This window comes from Astyanax mexicanus, chromosome 5, assembly GCF_023375975.1.
Source record: "Astyanax mexicanus isolate ESR-SI-001 chromosome 5, AstMex3_surface, whole genome shotgun sequence".
NCBI classification, from domain to species: Eukaryota; Metazoa; Chordata; class Actinopteri; order Characiformes; family Acestrorhamphidae; genus Astyanax; species Astyanax mexicanus.
In genome coordinates this window covers 45,895,210-45,914,746 of record NC_064412.1, presented here as the reverse complement: position 1 = coordinate 45,914,746, position 19,537 = coordinate 45,895,210, and the positions used below count along the sequence as shown (strand labels likewise).

At 38.7% G+C, this 19,537-nt stretch overlaps 2 protein-coding genes across 4 annotated transcripts; one reads left to right on the top strand and one right to left on the bottom strand.

Moving 5' to 3' along the window:
- Nucleotides 1-1,434: 1,434 nt before the first annotated feature.
- LOC103037593 (uncharacterized) lies at nt 1,435-6,026 on the top strand. The gene is made up of 8 exons (XM_049479409.1): nt 1,435-1,605; nt 2,620-3,290; nt 3,390-3,435; nt 3,569-3,660; nt 4,206-4,316; nt 4,486-4,589; nt 5,016-5,188; nt 5,620-6,026. Exons 1-8 carry the CDS (start codon nt 1,579-1,581, stop codon nt 5,827-5,829), a joined length of 1,434 nt encoding a protein of 477 aa, XP_049335366.1. The 5' UTR covers nt 1,435-1,578; the 3' UTR covers nt 5,830-6,026.
- Nucleotides 5,462-15,100, bottom strand: LOC111196174 (uncharacterized). Of its 3 annotated transcripts, none has more exons than XM_049479400.1 (17): nt 13,545-15,100; nt 12,071-12,143; nt 11,674-11,800; nt 11,315-11,507; nt 9,997-10,072; nt 9,530-9,780; nt 9,382-9,423; nt 9,228-9,298; nt 8,680-8,780; nt 8,233-8,436; nt 7,907-7,993; nt 7,451-7,722; nt 7,216-7,344; nt 6,825-6,965; nt 6,593-6,713; nt 6,265-6,498; nt 5,462-6,175 (listed from the first exon to the last, which is right to left on the bottom strand). In XM_049479400.1, exons 1-16 carry the CDS (start codon nt 13,569-13,571, stop codon nt 6,269-6,271), a joined length of 2,145 nt encoding a protein of 714 aa, XP_049335357.1. In that variant the 5' UTR covers nt 13,572-15,100; the 3' UTR covers nt 5,462-6,175; nt 6,265-6,268. The 3 variants fall into 3 exon arrangements, with proteins under 3 accessions (XP_049335357.1, XP_049335356.1, XP_049335358.1); XM_049479399.1 differs by having other exon boundaries at nt 8,680-8,783; nt 13,545-15,099; XM_049479401.1 differs by having other exon boundaries at nt 7,451-7,710; nt 8,680-8,783; nt 13,545-15,009.
- Nucleotides 15,101-19,537: the final 4,437 nt, after the last annotated feature.

Sequence of the window (19,537 nt, the reverse complement as noted above, 5' to 3'; positions counted from 1 at the left end):
GTGTTTACACTAAAGAGAAACTGCGCGCCTACAAGTCACTGGATGTGTACAACTACGTGCTTTGTGGTCATGTACAAAACGTACAGTATCATGACATACATCCAGAATTTTGCGTCTTAAAGTCACATGTTCTACCCAGTCAAAGACAGGGACAGAAGACCAAAATGTATGAGGCTTGGGTGATCATACACAAGCAAATGAACTATATCCTGACAGGGAACTGTAAGTAATGTAAGTAATAACTTGCATAAAAATAATACTTATAATATTATTAATAATATTATTAACAACAATAAAATTACAGTTAACAGATTACTAGTAATAATAACAATAATAATTTAACATGAACAACATACTACTACTTATTAGAAAAATATCTGGATTAAAATAAATCCAAAAACATTTACACCTAGAAAGTGTTGTTGTAGTTTTGTAATTGCTTTGTAAGCCATTATTATCAATATACTATTATTATTACTTAGTACTATACAACTGTAAATACAACTATTTATTAAGCAAAAATTAAACAGATATGAGTATTAGATGCTGTTTTTGAAAGAGAGAAAAAAGTAAGACATGTCAATATGTGATATCTTCCACTTTTTGTTTCAGACTGCGTTCATGCTGCAGTCATGCAGCTGCAATATTATTCAAGGATGAGATTTGTGTTAGAATGGGCAGGACGGAGAAGGCAGCAGTTACGTCAGGACCATGCTTATAGAAAGACATGTGCAGGAGAGAAGTAAAGTCATCTACACTGAGGGAAATCAGCTTTGACAAACCAAAGAGACCAGGGACAGACTTTTCAGCAGCTTCAAAGTCAGAAAAAATCAGTATCACTTCTAGAGGCATGTGTTTAAGATTTAGCTAAGTTTAGATTAAGAGAAAAGATTCCCTTGAGAGATTTCCATAGCATGTAATGTACATGGTTTATTCTTTCCAGCTTGCATTACAGGCAACAAAGTAATTGTCTTTTTTTGTTCCCCTGGATATATTAGTATTGACAGATGATGACATCCAGGAGCTTCACAGTATTGCCCCAGGTGCTGCAGTGCTGACAAGTATGGACAACAGTGATACTGATACAGCTTCCTCAGACAGTGACCCAGATGGAGACCTAGACTTACCTGATCCTTTAACAGCTCTGTATGATGAGTATGGCGTCACATTAATGTCAAAAGTCGAGGGCGCAAAAATACAAGTAGGGGGCGCAAAAATACCAGGTGAAAAAAAATAACCTGCTTGTTTTAACGTTTAGCGTGTATAAATTTCCTTCTCGCAAGCGCAAATGGGAAACTCATGAGCAAAAAAAAGGGAATGGTGTGCGCGCTGAAGAAAAAGTTGCTCTCGAGCTTAATTTTTCTCCTCTCGGGGGCTTTTTTCCCTCGCGCGCTGTGTGAATTACCTGCAGCAGCAATTTCTGCTCGACTGAGTTTTTTGCGCTCCAGTTTTGAAAGGGGTGTTTTTGGCAGTTTGGGGGGGGAGTCAGGGTCGCCTCCCTCAGCGAACGCTATTGGCCGATATCTCCACAGTTTGTGACGGACCCCCTCTACCAGCAGTCTCCTTCAGAGAGCAACGATGGAGGGCGAGGAGGAGCGACAGCAGGTGAGTTTGCTAGCTATGCTAAAAGCCTTTGGGTTTATCTAAATAATAATAGTAATAATCCGGGGTTACACATTTCTGCTGACCGTCTTAGTCCTTTTTTTTTTTGTCTTGAAGCTGATTATTTGAAAGATATGGGTTAGTTAGCTTGCTAACGTTATATAACTAGTGCTATCCCAGTTAGCAATGCAGGCGCCGGGTCTTCCGACCGCGGTGACGCCGCGGTAACAGTGCCGGCGACCGGGTCGTAAACAATCCCGGACAGCGGGTCGTTCCACGACGCTGAGCCGCGTTTACAGTGCTTCGATTCGGTCAAATGTGACCCCAGGTACGGATAGACAAACGTGCTGGGAAATAATGGTGTCAGCCTGGTTTGTAAGCATTCCGTACTGAACCGTGGAAAATGCACCCAAATATTTTCCCTCTGTGCTTAGAACCGTTTGACTGCAGTGGAAAAGCTAGTTAGTTAGGCGTGTTAGCGTTACCTAACTTGCAAGGTAAGAGCTGGCTATTGTGTACCTGATTTATTAGCATTTATTATTTTATATTACCTTGTGTAGCTATCTAAATAACTTTCAAAATTGATACACAACGGTAGCTTAGCTAGGGTAACGTTTACAGAGTATTAACTGCATTGTGATATGTTTTTTGTTGTACCGTTATGCTGAGGTGGTATTTGACACGCTAATGATTGATGGATAGTTTAAATTACAATAAAGAATGTATATAGATTTTTTTCATAATAGTCCATTCAAGCTCTATTTTTGTAAAATCGAATAATCGTGTTGGCCAACAATAAAACTACATTTTCTATGTACTATGTTATATTACCAACAACTAACACGTTTAAGAAAAATATATATTTACCACATTTATAACATTTGATATAGTTAATCTAGATTAACAGTAGTTAACTTTTAAAGTAAAAAAAAACTGGTAGCCCCTAAATAAATGTTATGAATATTTTTTAACATTTACATAGCGTTTTCCTTAAATAGTTTTTCTCTGTCTTTACAGGACACTCTGAGAAGACACCTGCTCTCAAGGCTTCTCTCCAAATTAGAACTTGGGCTCACAAGAGAACCTGTCGATTTAGATTACATGGAATTTACATGTAGGCAGGAGTTGTATTTGTGTAATGCACTGTCCAGACACATTGATATGCCCACAGAGATTTTGCATGCTCTACAGGACCTTTTCAGGCTTGTGACCGAACACATTGAATGCATCAGTGGCAGAAATAGATATGTTGAGACACTACCTGGGCAGATGGGGCGTCCCAAGTTAGACATTGAGAGAGAGACCTTGGAAGAGTTCCTAGAAACTGACTTGCCTGTGCCCTGCATTGCAAAGATGATGGGAGTCTCAATACGTACAGTGTTTAGACGCATGCAGCAGTTTGGCCTGTTGGCTAGACGGTACAGCAGTATGAGTGATGAGGAACTGGACAGGGTGGTACAGGATGTAAAAAATGAAATGCCGATGGCTGGCTACCGGATGGTTAAGGGGAGGCTGCGATCACTGGGAGTCCATGTTCAGTGGAGGAGAGTGGCTGCATCATTGCACCGTGTGGATTCTCTGGGAATCATCTCAAGACTTGCTGGATTAGGCTGTGTTGTATGCAGGACTTATTCTGTGAGAGGTCCTCTTTCACTTTGGCATGTGGACACAAACCACAAACTAATCAGGTTGGTGGATTTAACTAACAAAATTATAAGCCTAAGTCATTGTACTTGTACTGTTAGTGACTGCATTTATTTATTGGACTTCAATGTACTACTCACTAGGTACAACATTGTACTGTTTGGCGCAGTGGATGGGTATTCCAGAAAAGTGAGTAATTTCATGCTGTTTTGTCTATCACTTCTTAAAAAATTTACATACTACTGTACCTATACATATACAAATTACAGTATCTTCTTTTACTTCTTTTAAAAGGGCCACATATCTTAATTTTACATTGCAGGTGATGTGTCTGCGTGTTGCTACCAACAATCTGGCATCAACTGCGTTCGCAGCCTTCAAAGAGGCAACAGAAAAGCATGGCATACCATCAAGGTAACATTTTTGCATTTTGAATAGACATGATTACTACAAATTCATGAAGATTGTCACTGACTACTCTTTTGAGAGCAACAATAATATTTTAATTTTAAAATAACTTATTGCCAGTTGTTTATTGATTAATACAACCAGTTTATAGAGCAGTGAGCGTTTAATTATTATTATGAATGTTCATAATTTACTATTGGAATATGAATATTTTTAACTATTCTGATAAAATAAAACCTATGTTTTTAAACAGTCAGCATGCCAGCTCATGAATGTTAATGAATTCACCTTGCAACATAAAGAAATATTTCGGTCATCAAAAAATAGAGGTCATGTACAATAAATTAATAATGTAATTATCCTGACTTTTAAGGTTCAAATACAGATTCCTTGGACATTTTATATTTAGAAGTACTAGTACTATATTTTAGAAGTACATAGGAGAAAAATAATTATTAGTACATTGTAGTTTCACACTCTTACTGGTTATAGAATCTGGATTTTAATGTATTAATATACTTTTTTTGTGTGCGTGTGTGTGCGCCTTACAGGGTCAGAGCTGACCAAGGTGTTGAAAACGTTGAAATCGCAAGATTTATGTTTAACGTTCGTGGAACCGACAGGGGAAGCTTTATGTCTGGCAAAAGCGTTCATAATCAAAGGTTTGTTGTAGGTTACTAGGCCTATTTTGTGGAAAATGACTTGCTTTTCTCACCTTTTGTCTTGCTTCAAACACTGACATCTATGCATTAAGTTGAGAAACTTTGACATAACTGTTATAGTTAACTGTGCTTATTATATGTGACTTAATAATGATTAACTTATTCATAGAATTGAACGCTTGTGGCGTGATGTCAAAACCTGCGTGACCTCGAAGTACCAAAACATGCTTCAGAGTCTGGAGAGGGATCAGCTTCTTGATGTTTGCTCCTCAGGTTGGGAAGTCTGTACACTTTAATTTGTCAGTAAATGATTGTTTAAGATATACAAACCAGCTCCACTCCATTTTTTTTTTTTGCTCCACCTGTGCCTATAGCACAATTTCAATATTTTAGTAATTTTTTTTGGCCTACTTCTTTATCCTGAAGAAAGGATGAAAAAGTATACAGAGAAACCAAATACAGTCTGATATTCTAGAAAAACAAAGTGCTCATTTAAAGTGAAGTGTTTTTGTTTTTTTTAAACCAATAGTATTTGATATTTTGATCATGGCCACATTTCGTCTGGCAATTGATGCAAAAATACTTTTGACTACCTGTCATGGTTAAGATATATGCAATGACTTGATTTGCTTGAATTAAACAGTGTGTCTGCAAACGTTATTGTGAAAGCTTAACCACTACCTCATGTGTACTCAACAGAAGACCTTTTTGCTGTCCATGCGGTGTTCCTACCAAAACTAAGGAAAGACCTTGAGAGTTTCGTTGATGGTTGGAACAATCACCCAATTCGGACAGAAAACAACATGACCCCTGAGCAGTTGTGGTACTGTGGTATCAGGGAAACCAGTATTGATCAGCCAGAAAATGTTGAGGTATTGGTCCTGTTTTAACTTTCATAATTTAAGTACTGATAATAGCATGTGGCCAAATGTATGTTAAGTTTATTCGTACTTGGAAAATTGGATATACTTCACACACGCACAAATGCAGTTAATAATTTATGTTGCATTAGACTTGAAGCAGATGCCTGTAGCATAAATCATAGTTGTGTTCCAGGTACATAGGAATGTCATAAGAGAAAATGTCTTTTGAAAACTATAACAGCTTTACTCACCCATTCATGAAACAAAAACAAGATTCAACCATTTTGAATGTTTTACATTTGGCATTTATTAAAGATTATCACTCAAATGTTATACTATATGATAATTTAGTCACAAATGTAGTGTATATGTTCAGAGTAGTCCAATGACAAATTGGCTTTATTACAATACTTAGTACTCTGTTCTGTTTTCTGTGCTAGGATCTAGAGGAGCCTGACATTGACTGGGACATTGCCACAAACCACGATGGCGAGATTGATGGAGAGATTGTGGTTCCTCAAATTGAGTCGCATTTAAATGAAGGACAAATACAGGTGGTTCAGAGCCTCATTGAACAGAGTGACCCAGACCTGCCGGCAAGGGACTTGTATTTAACATGTCGTGAATACATTTTGGCACAGGGTGAGTAGGGCCAATTTTGCTCCCTCTGAGCACTAGCAGCTTGATGGCAAAGCTGCATGAGCGGGGGTTCGAACCTGCGATCTCCCGCTCATAGTGGCAGCGCTTAAATTTTAAGAGCTTTGGATTTTTCAAATTATGTTGTGTATTAATATATTTGTACTATTTGCTGAATTAAAAAAATAAAGACAGCTTTGGATTGATCAAACATTGGTGATGTTGTACTACGGAAAAAAAAAAAGAACTGGGCTCCTCTGGCGAACTGGGCCCCTCTGGCGAACTGGGCCCCTCTGGCGAACTGGGCCCCTCTGGCGAACTGGGCCCCTCTGGCGAACTGGGCCCCTCTGCAACATGGTTCTAGGAGAAAGAGTTTAAAAGAATGTACAACTGCCCAGAGACAAAAAAAAAAACAGTTCACAGTAAATGGTACCTTAAATTATATTTACCTGTTTAGACAAGGCCAAAGCCAGTATCCACAGACACGAGACAGACCATAAGATCAGCCTTGAGCTCCTCAAATTTCTTGTAGTGATTTGGCAACCGCAGACGTTCTGAACATGTCGCAGCAGTTGGAAGGTGTCTTGCTCCTCTGGATTGAACAAATTCCAGCTTTAGGCGCTGAGGTGGCACCTCCCAGCCGACCCAGAACTTTAGTAGCATCTTTAATCTGTCAGAGGAAGCTAAATCAAAGAAGGTAGTAATAAACTGTTAGCAAATAATTGGTTGATTAAATAGAGCAATTTTTCCACACAAAAAATAACACAGACTGAGTACCCTCTTCAATATATCTTCTGAAAAATGCAGAGAGAAGAGCAATTGTCTCTTCAGGCATGTCGTCATCACTATCATCGTGATTGGATCTTGCACGGGGCCATATAATGGACTGCAGGACTTGCTTCAGTATTGCACAGGGAAAGATGAATTGAAAAGATTTACATATACTTCTAAAAAAAAAGGCCTATGCCTCTTACAAGTAAACTCTTCTGTAGGAAAGAGATGAACGTACCTGTGGTGTTAACTGAACTTCTGTTTCTGTAGGAAACAGCAGCGGTACGACTTCAGGTCTGTGTTCGATTAATGGCCAAATGCCTGTGTCTTTTATCCCTTTTTGGAGCTGCTTAATCTGTGCAGTTACTCTGCCAAGAACCTGTTGTGGTAACAGTACAGTCACAAACGTACAATGAAATATTACAAAAACTTTGTAGTTAAGGGCTAATAACTTAATAGTAGTTAGCTTGTGAGGGAGATCATCCATACATTTTTCTTGCTATTTCTATCACATTTACGGCTGCTATTGCCCAGCAATTCATGTTAAAATTGTCATGTATAGACTTTTGGGGAAATAAAGGCAATCATGTCATGACAAATGAACAGTAAATATTAAGCAATATACATACAGCATGGGAGAGGAGCTGCTGGAATATCAGAAGCTTGTTTGTGTCTTTTGTAGGCACTGTGCAGTACCAATCCAAGCAGAGATTGTTTATTCTTGACAATTCTTCCTCAGTCCACTCTTCTTTTAGCAGCTTTAAACATGAACATTTCATTGTCAAATAATCATATCTGAGGGATATCCCAATGTAGCACATTTTTTAATTGACTGATTCAATATGAGATATAAGTTGTACTCACAAGACCAATAGTGTCCCTTTGCTCTGTATCGGGGCAGTCTTCTAGGCAGAGTTTTGATTTTGTCATTTCCTTTTGGCAATTTGTTAAGGCACTGACCACTGCCCGACTCAACCCAGACAGTGTAGGACCACCATTGATCACAGAGTGACCAAGGATTCTACCTGCCATACGGAAAAGATCACTCTCCAGAAGCACTGTAGATGCAGCAGGAACCAGGTGGTCAGGTTCTCCCTCAAACAACAGAGTCTCCGCTGCATTGCCTAGATCAAAATCTAATTTAATATTTGGTCAAAGGGAATCTAACAATTATTTTGCATTATATTCATGTTTATTAGAAAATTGGCTACAATACATTTACATGCTTGTATACATGTTATCAGCATGAGCTCAGCTATCATTTGTTTAATTTCAGTGATTGGTATTTTGAAATTGAGAAGTATTAAATAGCACACATACCAAGGTTTAGTTTAAAACCATGCTTTAACCTGGCAATGGCTGAAGATAGCACATGTCTTGTCACACCTGCTCCAATTGCAGCATCCCCTATTATCACAAAATATACATATTGAAACAGATCATTATTTTAAGAAAACTATTACTCTAGTTTGTAGAGAATAATAGGTTAGCAGGTAAAATGTATTTATTGACCTATTGATTCATTCATTCTATAAAGTCACATCATACCATGCAAAACTGGTGATACATTCCATGATTCAGTTACTATTTACACTTGTTTAAACCATTTTTGTGTGCATAATATATTTTTTCATTACATTTCATACCTTTAATGCTGCAGCGGAAAGGAGCTTTCCATTGGCTTTTTTCATAGTCACTTTTGTAAAATTTGATGAGAGAACAATCCCTTTGTTCGTCATCATCTGTTGCATCCAGGGACAGAAGGAGTGATGGTTGACTTGCCCCCTCTTGTTTAAGTTGCTCCAGGAAGAGCTGTACAGCCTCTTGTGGATCTTGCACTGATTTCCATTCTCAATAAAAGAAAAAGGCACTACTGAATGCAGAATGCAGAAAACATGGGAAATGCTCACAATGAAAACTGGATTTTCGTTTATAGCAAAAAATATACAAGTACCCAATGTGAGGCAATTATGTCCATAAATGAACAAAAGTATTCACTACATGATCAACATGTCTACCCATGTGTTCCCCTAACAAACGCACAAATTTCCTTCCAACAGACAGCCCCCAACATCTCCCAAGGTGTTTATTACCTTTAATCACAGGTACTAATTGGTAAGCAGTTGATAGTGTTGACTGAACTGCTGAAGCTGCAGAGGATGTGCTGGGTAGAGTGTCCCTAAAATGAAGATGACTGCTAAATGGAAAACAGTAAAAAAGGTTTTCCCAACGGTACATGCGTATGAACAAAATCACACACAAACAACAAAATCGAATTATTAGGCTGAGAGTAAATAACTGGAAAAATACAGAAATGTACAATATAATGGCAAAAGTACCCACTTGCCCCCATTGCATTTGGTGATGTAGGGCTTGGATGGAGCTGCTCAGCCTTGGAAATCCATTCCATGAATATATCTACTAATCTGAAGCTACATGAAGTGATTAACACTGCTGAAAGTTGGTTTCTCTGTGCACTACACTGACAAAGCAAGTTTCTTTTATTACCAGTTGCTTCTTTCTCTATGTTATTGTATCAATGATTTGGATGGGTAAACAAATACTTTTGGCAAAACAATGTATGGTCATGCATTCCAAAAGCATTAGTCTTTACATAAATAAGTGCAATGATTGCTCTTACCTTTCACCACAAAAGCTTGCATGTAGCGGCAGGTCTGTAACAGGGTATGGAACCTCACATATAGGGCAAATCTACAAAATACAGAAAATGTTATGCCTTTCAGTTAGGTGAGTTCCCAGACTGAAAGTTTAATTAACATTAATACTTTATTTACCTCAGAAGGATCATCAGTAATTTCACAATCTGAGTCAGTGTCCTGGTGGGGTGGGAAAAACAGGCAACACCACAATTACAAATAACTTGAAACTGTTAAACTCTATTTATATAATTACAGGAACAAAGTTATTGCATATTGTACATACAGTTTTCTGGCAATCTTGAATGTGAAGTGACAGCAGCTGTACAGGTACATGGATCTGGCAGTTGATGCATTTTGCCTTAGGCATTTTGGAAAACTCTTTGGCCGAAAAGGGCAAGGGGCTTGTATCCAGGCTCTCCTGGATTGGCATTATATAATAGCAGCTCTTTCCAGTATAACCAGTTGTTAAGTGGGCTCCAGAATAGCCCTCTGCCTCAGGTGATACAACATTTAGCCTCCGCTGCCCTGAGCCCCCTGTTTGATTGAAACACATGTAATTATATTTTTAGGATTCAGCATTCTTGATATCTGCACTGCAAAGAAACACTGTATAATTAATTCCTATTTGTGTGCACTGCAATGTGTTGTACATTAGAACATAGAAATCACTTGTGAATTGTCCTATATTTCCATAAGATTTTATAATGCCTTTTCATACTAATAATTTATACTGTAGATTCACTTTCTTACCAGCTGGTTTATACAGCAACCAAGCCCCATCCAAGGTAGCCATTTTTGGAAAGGATTCTAGAAGGAGTGCTGAAATCTATAAATTAAACATGAAGACTGCAGTAAATGTATGAAAATTATGTATTAAAACATGATAATAAACTGCAGATTGTAATGGTTTTTAACAAAGGATTAGCCACAATGCATTACCCATTTTAATACATACCTTGCCATGTGTATTAAATTAAAGCATAATCAATGTGCAAGGATTTTTCATCATGGGGATGCATTTTATAATGTTAACCTTTTTGAAAGGAAATAGACTCACTAACCCCCTTTCAAATAACCTTAAGACATGTTTTTGCACAAATTATTAAGAAAAGAAATAGTGTCAGTTCTTAAATAAAATGTAACTGTGAATGTGACCCCTCATATGGGGTCACATTAAGCTTCGATAGCACTGCATTTGTGCAGCAAAAATCATTGTTTGTGCCAATACCGTTCTTAAGAAATTAAACAATAGGTTTTCTTAACCGTTATGGGACACAGCCCCTCATCAACAGCCAGATTGCTTTAAAGTTGTCTTAATCATTAGTGCTGTATTTGTGCCATTAACAAAAATATTTGTCATTTTTATTTTTATATTTCTCTATACAGCATCTTCACCAAGCTGTTTTACTTTTTTCCCAATCATGTACACCCTGCTACTGTTGCTACATCAATACAGCTTAAAAGTTTCTTTTCAATCTGCCATCAGAATTAAATAGGAGAAAATTACTAATGTACTGATGCAAACAGGTAAAGAAGCCTGAGATTTAAATAGCATCCAATGGTTCATGCCATCTCTTCCTCTACTTGATAACTTAGACAAAATTCAATTTTATACAAATCAATATCCACACAGATACAAATACATATATTATAAGCAGATAATATAGCTGCATATCAGCCAGCAAAATGAAAATGATAAGACAAATCATTATATGACAGTAGGATTTAATAAATATAAATTCTGCTTAACCGCTACTGCTTTATTTTACCATTAAATATGCTATATAATTATCAAAACCTACAAAAACATTTTAGACACTGATAACAGGACTGGACTTTTTGACAGCACAAACATCACAAAAGCAGCGCTAATGAATGGAACTACTTTGGTCTAATTTAAAGCTTGATGGGGTGCTAGGGGATTTTTCCAGAATAACTTGAGCAAATAAATGGCACAAACTTTTAACAGTAAAACAGAAGCACACAAACAAGACCACTTTGGCATAGTCTGACCACTGATGAATGGCTGTGTAACATAACACATGTAAGAGGGAAAAAAGACATATACCTCGGAGTGATCGGCATCCTCTGGAATGTCAACTGTCCTATGGCCTAGTCCAGCTTGGAGAAGTACCATCTCCTCACCTGTCTTGGGGGTACGGTCAGTTACTTTGTCCAAAAGAAAAAACTGAACATGTTTTGACTTCACTGCCCGTTTCCGAGGTCTTGAACAGTTTTTTTTAAAGAGTCCAGGAAATGATCTGGAAAAGGGGGAAAATAGTAAACAATACTTCTGGAGACCAATCACTTCAAACACACATGCACTTTGAAAATAATTTTAAATGATTAAGACAACAATTACAACATCTCTCCATGTTATATATATATATTTTTTTTGTTGTTGTTGTTGTTTTTAAAGATTCAGACCTGGCCATATTCTCATCCAGTTTGCTGCGTGAAGCAGTAGACACGGTTGGCTGGACAGGTCTTGAGACCATCTGTCGCTTTGACCCTGGGGTCCCTGACGTCTGGCCTCTCTGAACTGGAGCTCCATCTACAATATCACCTTAACAAGTCATTTACTCTAACCAGTAAACCATTAGACCTAAAAACATGACACTACAACCTGTATACGGCCTAATATCTGCAATACCTAGCACTGTGAAAGACAACTTATTCAGTCCTGATGTAAACATATTGTGAATGAATTCCCAGTAGCACATTACATTGAAGGTTTAAGCAAAACCACTGAATGCGTCAAAATGCTATACAAAAGACGGACAAAGAAGGTCAGTAAAAGCTTGTAACACACAGTAAATGTTACCATTTTGAGAAGGAGATTTCAATGCCTTCCTCAGCATCCCCACAATGTGCCTAGCTGCATCCTGTAACTGTATCTATTTTAAGTTGATGGAAGAAAGGCAAAGAGAACCAAACATTAGTAAATGTATTCTCATACATGTATTAAACTTGACTACTTACTCAATATTATTTAGAACAGTTATGATCAAAGCTGGGGCCACCTTTAGATGAGGCTGAAGTTGGTTTGATATTCGCAGCTCCAGATTCGTTTGGCTCTATATTCGCAGCCTCGTATTCCTGGGCTGAAGTTTGTTTAATATTCGCAGCTGCCACTTCACCTGAACAACCGTGAAGTAAAGGGAGTGTTCACACAAACCCGCTGCTGCTCAGATTTATTAATACTGAAGGAGAAATAATGAAGAAAAGCAATGTAAATATACAATGTCATAAATGCAATGTTATGTACACGATGTTCCATCGAGCCAGGTTAATTCTAGGTTTTACTTAAAGTAGGAGACTATAACTATTCATCTGATGTGTATGTATTCTGGCTCAAGATGAAAAAATCCTTCAAAATCACACTGGAGCATTAGCTTTATAATATTTTTTTTTTATGCACAGTGGCTCAGAATGTTTCCAATTAATTGTACAGTATAAAATCAGTTCGGGCCAGGCTAATTCCAGGTTGTCCTTAAAGTAGGAGACAAGAACCTTATTTAAGATATGTCCTGTTTAAGAAGAAAATTAATTACACTAGAAGAGCAAATTCATATTGCAGGCAAAACTGGAGAAAATAAGTGATGGAACATCGTGTATATAAGATTACATTTAATAACATATTGTATATTTACATTGTTAATAAACAACTGTAAATTACTGCTTTTCTTCATTATTTCTCCTTCAGTATTAATCTGTGAGGTGTTTAATATAATCTGAGCAGCAGCGGGTGTTTGTGAACGCTCCCTTTACTTCACGGTCGTTCAGTGAAGCGGCAGCTGCGAATATTACACTTCAGCCTCGTCACATTTGACCGAATCGAAGCACTGTAAACGCGGCTCAGCGTCGTGGAACGACCCGCTGTCCGGGATTGTTTACGACCCGGTCGCCGGCACTGTTACCGCGGCGTCACCGCGGTCGGAAGACCCGGCGCCTGCATTGCTAACTGGGATAGCACTAGTTATATAACGTTAGCAAGCTAACTAACCCATATCTTTCAAATAACCAGCTTCAAGACAAAAAAAAAGAACTAAGACGGTCAGCAGAAATTTGGAACCCCCGCGGCGTCACCACGGTCGGAAGACCCGGCGCCTGCATTGCTAACGAGGATAGCACTAGTTATATAACGTTAGCAAGCTAACTAACCCATATCTTTCAAATAATCAGCTTCAAGACAAAAAAAAAAGGACTAAGACGGTCAGCAGAAATGTGTAACCCCGGATTATTACTATTATTATTTAGATAAACCCAAAGGCTTTTAGCATAGCTAGCAAACTCACCTGCTGTCGCTCCTCCTCGCCCTCCATCGTTGCTCTCTGAAGGAGACTGCTGGTAGAGGGGGTCCGTCACAAACTGTGGAGATATCGGCCAATAGCGTTCGCTGAGGGAGGCGACCCTGACTCCCCCCCCAAACTGCCAAAAACACCCCTTTCAAAACTCGAGCGCAAAAAACTCAGTCGAGCAGAAATTGCTGCTGCAGGTAATTCACACAGCGCGCGAGGGAAAAAAGCCCCCGAGAGGAGAAAAATTAAGCTCGAGAGCAACTTTTTCTTCAGCGCGCACACCATTCCCTTTTTTTTGCTCATGAGTTTCCCATTTGCGCTTGCGAGAAGGAAATTTATACACGCTAAACGTTAAAACAAGCAGGTTATTTTTTTTCACCTGGTATTTTTGCGCCCCCTACTTGTATTTTTGCGCCCTCGACTTTTGACATTAATGTGACGCCATAGATGAGGCCCTCAGAGATCTTACACCACAAGAAATGCAAGTAAAATGTGAAGAGGTGTTTCACAAACTGAAAAGGTCTTCACAGCCACAACAGTGGGAAAGGCTTGAGCTTATCACACGTAGGCAGTCTCAATCCAGTGCATGGCACACATATAGAGCAGGTCGTATAACTAGCACAAAACTTCATTGAGTATGCACCACTGACAAAATAAGCATAGAATGCATCACTGATATAATGCAATACAACACACCACACCTTAATGTTCCAGCTGTACAATGGGGAAAAAGCATGGAGGACACTGCAAGGAAGTGCTATACTGAGTATATGGCCAAATCGCATCAAGATTTCACAGTAATGTCCTCTGGTTTAGTTGTGCACCAAGAAGAGCCCTATCTTGGGTCATCACCTGATGGAACAACAAGCTGTGTCTGCTGTGGCAAAGGAGTTGTTGAAATTAAATGTCCATTCAAATATCGAGAGAGCCTACAGGGCTGTTCTGAAGACAGACAGTTTTGTCTGGACTCTTCTTATGTGCTTAAGGACACACACCCATACTACTACCAAGTTCAGCTTTACATGTTTGTGTGTGGTGTTAGCCACTGTGACTTTGTTCTTTGGACACAATCAGAAGTCATCGTGCAACGTGTCAAGAGAAATCAGGAGTTCTTACTTCAAGTTTTACCAAAAGCCAGAGATGCCTTGAAGACTGAGAGGGTGTGCAAACACTGTGAAAGGCCATCACACTGTGATGCATCTACACCTTTGGAAGTTTCGCTTGAAAATCTTCGTCATGTGTTTGAGGACTGCTTGTTTACTAGGCCATTTAATTAAAGGCTGCAAGCAGTGTGCCATAACAGCTAACCAGCTCCGACAAATGCCTGATATTGTGCTGTCAGTAACATTGAATTTATAGGCTAGGTATCGGTTGCTAATACCCATTCTCAATTTAATCAAAATAATAAATAGGTGGTCCTCTAAACTGAGCTTATGGGTAACTTTTTTCACACTACCCACTAGGGCTGTGACGATAATTTTATTACCGCAATACCGCGGTTATGGGACGTCACCGCGGTGATGAGCTCATTACCGTCATTACCGCATTTTTTTATGGCTGTCAAATCTGATTGACTGCGTTTTGAGCGGTAGTAAAATGTAAAATGTAAAACTGTGGTGAATTCAGTATTAATATGTCAAGTGTAAGTCCTACACTATAGGGCTGTGCAATATATCAAATATATTTTGATCGCGATAGATATTGGTGTCAAACGATCTCAAAATTCATAATATCGAATATAAAATTTTTTGTCATTTATCTGTGCTGCCGCTGCACTGGCGCGGCAGCGAATGGGTTAAGCAAAACGCGGTGCGTGGTACTCATTGAGGTCAGAACAGCTCTGGAGTCTCCTGCTCACTTCGTCTCCATTGAGGCTGCTGAAGAGAGTGAAGATTAGCAGCACTAATATTGGCTCGGAAATGGAAGCTACAGGGCAGGCTCAGTAAGTTGAGAAAAAAGGAAGAAAAAAACTCAGAACAGAAGAGAATCATCTGCAAGATTTGCCGGAAAGTGGTGTCTGCACCTCTCGCCAACACATCAAACTAATTCACCCACCTCAAGGTAAACCATAGAGCCATGTAAGGTGTTCCGTGGTCACATTTTGAGAAAGTAAAATATATTAATTCATTGTCTGGCTGCTGGCTGTTCTGCGTGAGCACCGCGGAGAACGCGCGGCATTGCGCCTCAGTCTTGGTAAAAATAGTAAGGTTGGTTGAAGTGTAGTTCAAACAGCAAAGCAATGATATAAAACTATAACCACCATCTTTACTGAAATGTTGTTATCTGACCAAGTCTGAGGTAAAATGCGCTGCGCCTTGTCTCTTTCACAGCACGCGGAACTGAGTTCAGAACCGCTACAAATATAACCATATAAAACTCAGTTCAGATAAATAAACTTCAGATGAGTAAGGACACGTAAAGTGAAACAAAAATTGTCAAACATAAAAGGACAGGTTTCTATTATTTTAAAATGGAACTAATGTCTTTTTTTTGGTCGGTTGTCTCTTGCGAGCCGATTTCTTAACGTCACGACATTTTAATCAACATATTATATGACGCGGGTCCCGTCAGGATATCTTGCGGCACAGACAGAACTGAATTGTTATTGGCGGGAACAGGAGTTTAATCAATCCAGAGGATGTGGGAGCACATTAATAAATAGTTAAGAAAATTGTAATAATCACGCAGTGATTCTCATGCACGCAACAAAAAAACCCTAAGCACAAAAAAGGAGCGGAGAATGGACCGACACGCGCACACACATACCGATTTTTTTTTGTAATGTGGTAAGAAACGTGACCGCACTATTCAGCGCGGTTTTAATAAATATTTTTTTTAATTTTAAGCACTAAATGTAATTTATTAAATTTATTTAGGACCGCGGGGCAGGTGCGGCAAAACTGTGTATGTGGCGGGCTGATGTGGGATTAAAAGAAGGATTTTTTTTGCGGAACGGTAACGGGACAAAAAAGAAATGATGTCTGAATTAATTTCCTCCAATCGAATATAATTTAACATGGTTTAAGAATATAAAATAATTTATAAACAAACGAAATATTTAATATTGAGCTAATAGCCCAAGTGCAAAAATACAAAATCTGTAATACTCTGCACTGCACAATTCAAACGAAATAGCCGTAACGCAGCTGCGCTCCTGCCCTGCGATGCAGCCGAAGCCTGGTGTGAGGCAGCAGAAATTCTGGGGTGAAAACTACATAACTACACAACATAAGGAGACATAATGCACTCCAAATATTCAGGAGGGAAGTGAAATAAATGATACTGTACAGATATAATCTGTATCTAGTAGATATTTAATGAGAAATAAGAAGAGTGTGAATAAAAAACAAAAACAGACGCCTATCACAGACTTCTTGAGCCTTGAGCCCGAACGGCCCGAGGAAAAGGGTGAGAAATATATTTTTATCGGGCCGGGGGTCAGTGGACAGTTTTGCTGTGGATTAATTCGTCTTTTTTTTTAAACGAATATTAGAATATTCGCTACCAATTACTGCCGAATATCCTGAGCTCAAAACCGCTATTCGGGCCAGCCCTAAAATAGATCTATGGATGGAGAAGGGGGAGGCGGACAAGCTCCTCCTTCAAAAAGTCTGCTCGGAAAAAGACAGGTTAGCTGTACAATGACGAATTATACAGGCAGCATATGTTCACTTGTTATGCTGTATTTATGGTTTATGTAGAGGATGTATGTAGGCTGTATGGTTTGCAGAATAAAGATTTGTTACCAATAAATTTGTGGTTTTTTTTTTTGGGGGGGGGGGGTGGTTTGGGGTCTCGCGGTTAACCGCAATATCGCGGTGATGCGTTAGTTTTTTACCGCGGTTATAAAAAATCAATACCGCCCCAGCCCTACTACCCACTAGCTTCCCTAGTAGCCAATCAAAGATAACAGTAGTAAGCCCTGTGAGAAACACAAACTGAGTTAAGTCAGGCTTTACAGTTGAACAGGTAAAGTGAGCATTTTTCAGCTTCTCTTTAAGTTTGGCATTTTCATCCCGCAGTTGTTCACATTCTTTAAGCAGGCTGACACACTCTTCCTGCAGCTGACCATGTTTAGTGACTAGATCTTCATAGTCTTTCTGGGGTACCATGGCCTCTGCAGTCTCTTCAACTTAATAATAGGAATAAAGAAAAAGTAAAAAAAAAACAAAAAACTTATTATTAAAATTAAAATTTCAATCAGCATAAGTAACAAACAACGACAAAAAGACATTAAATGATAAGGGCCCATACCAGTGCAAGTGTCATCTACTGGTGGTGGAGGTGGAGCAGGTTGTGTCACAGTCTCCCTCTCATCTCGCTTCCTTTTTCTGCTGGGTCTATGCAATGTAAAAAATAACAATATTAGAAAATAAGTTACGCTTAACTGTAACGATTAAACGAAGAAAAAAAAAGTTTATTCACCTTTCAATTTTTCCCTCTGGACGCTGACTATGTTTTTTGTATACAAAAACAGAGGGGACAAAATCAGGGCTTTCAGAGTCCATCGACGCCTCTCCTGTGAAGCAAATGAATAAAATTATTAAAATGAAGATTTTCCAAAAGCAAACAACCCAGGTAGCAAATAAATCACTAAAGCACTGTTGTTCTCCGATGTTAGAACTGATGTATTTGATTCAACTGTATGGTTATATGTTTTGATTATATGAAACTGTACTTACATTAAGTATGTATTTATTGTTTGTACCCTGTTCTTATAGCTTATACTGTGTTCTAGCACTGTAGAAAGGGACAGGTAATAATAATAATAATAATAATAATAAATTATTATTATTTGTGGGAAGCACCTTTCGCCTAAAGGCATCTAAAGAGTTAAACAAAGCCATTCAAAACATTTAGCTAAATTAACGTTGATTAAATAAATGAATAAACCAATATTAGAAGAAAAAAATTAAATAAAAACAGACAGTGAATCAATATTAAAAATGAACAATGAAAAATGCTAAATAGTTTTTTAAAGTCCATTTTTAAGTCAACCAAAATGACGTTAAGTCAATGTTTTGCTAGTATTTAAGCTTGTAAAAGAGCTGGGACTAGCTAGCCAGCTAAGCTAACCGGCTAGTTAACAATAGCAATGTGGCACTCGCACGCTTGCGTGGGCTATGTTTACTTTAAGCCCTGAGAAAGTAATGGAAAGTTATAATCAGAAGCCTTGACATAATTAATGAACTCAAATCCACCTTACCTGATATGAAGTGGGCACTGCAGACGCGGGCATTCTTTATGATATCCTCGGTCCAATCGATCCTGTTAATAGCCTGCAGCCACAGCCATCTCCTGTTGCTCTGAAAAGGATGCGATCCAGATGGTGTTCAGTAAAACTTTAAACCTTTACCTGACGAATAACGGTTTGAACAGCCATATACACAACACCCAGACATCTGTGTTAAGATTAACACAATATATTTTAAAAACCGTGCTGATGCTAGCGTAAGTCTATGGTTAAATTCTACACTTCCGTTGCCAGTGTGCGCGCGCATCCTTGTCTTTGTATGCAAACTTTGAAAGGGTCTATAAGCAGCGTGAGGTAATGCTCTGCCAATCGATGGCTGTCAAAATAAAACTCCTCCCCTCTACACCCAACCTAAAGGAATATATTGGGCAGCAGCACTAGAAAATATTAATTAAAATCTCCCCCACACCTCTGCCCACTACACATAACAAAGTGGACAAACTTTTTTTCAGTATTTCCCCGTCACCTAATTGAAAGCTGCGTGTGATTGGTCAGATGAAGCACACGCTTGACATGCGGACAGTGGAGACATTAAGGCACCGACTGAGAGAGGGTGGCAGGGTGGGCAAAAAAAAATGTTGGAAAAAAACTGCCGGCTCTGTGGCACTTGCAAAGCTCAAGCGCAACAAGGAGGCGGAGAGACAGCGAGATACTCAGCGAGACTCTTAGAGCCGGATTGAACACGAACGACACATCACTATTGTATACAGATTTCTGGTTTGTTTTCTTTTGATTG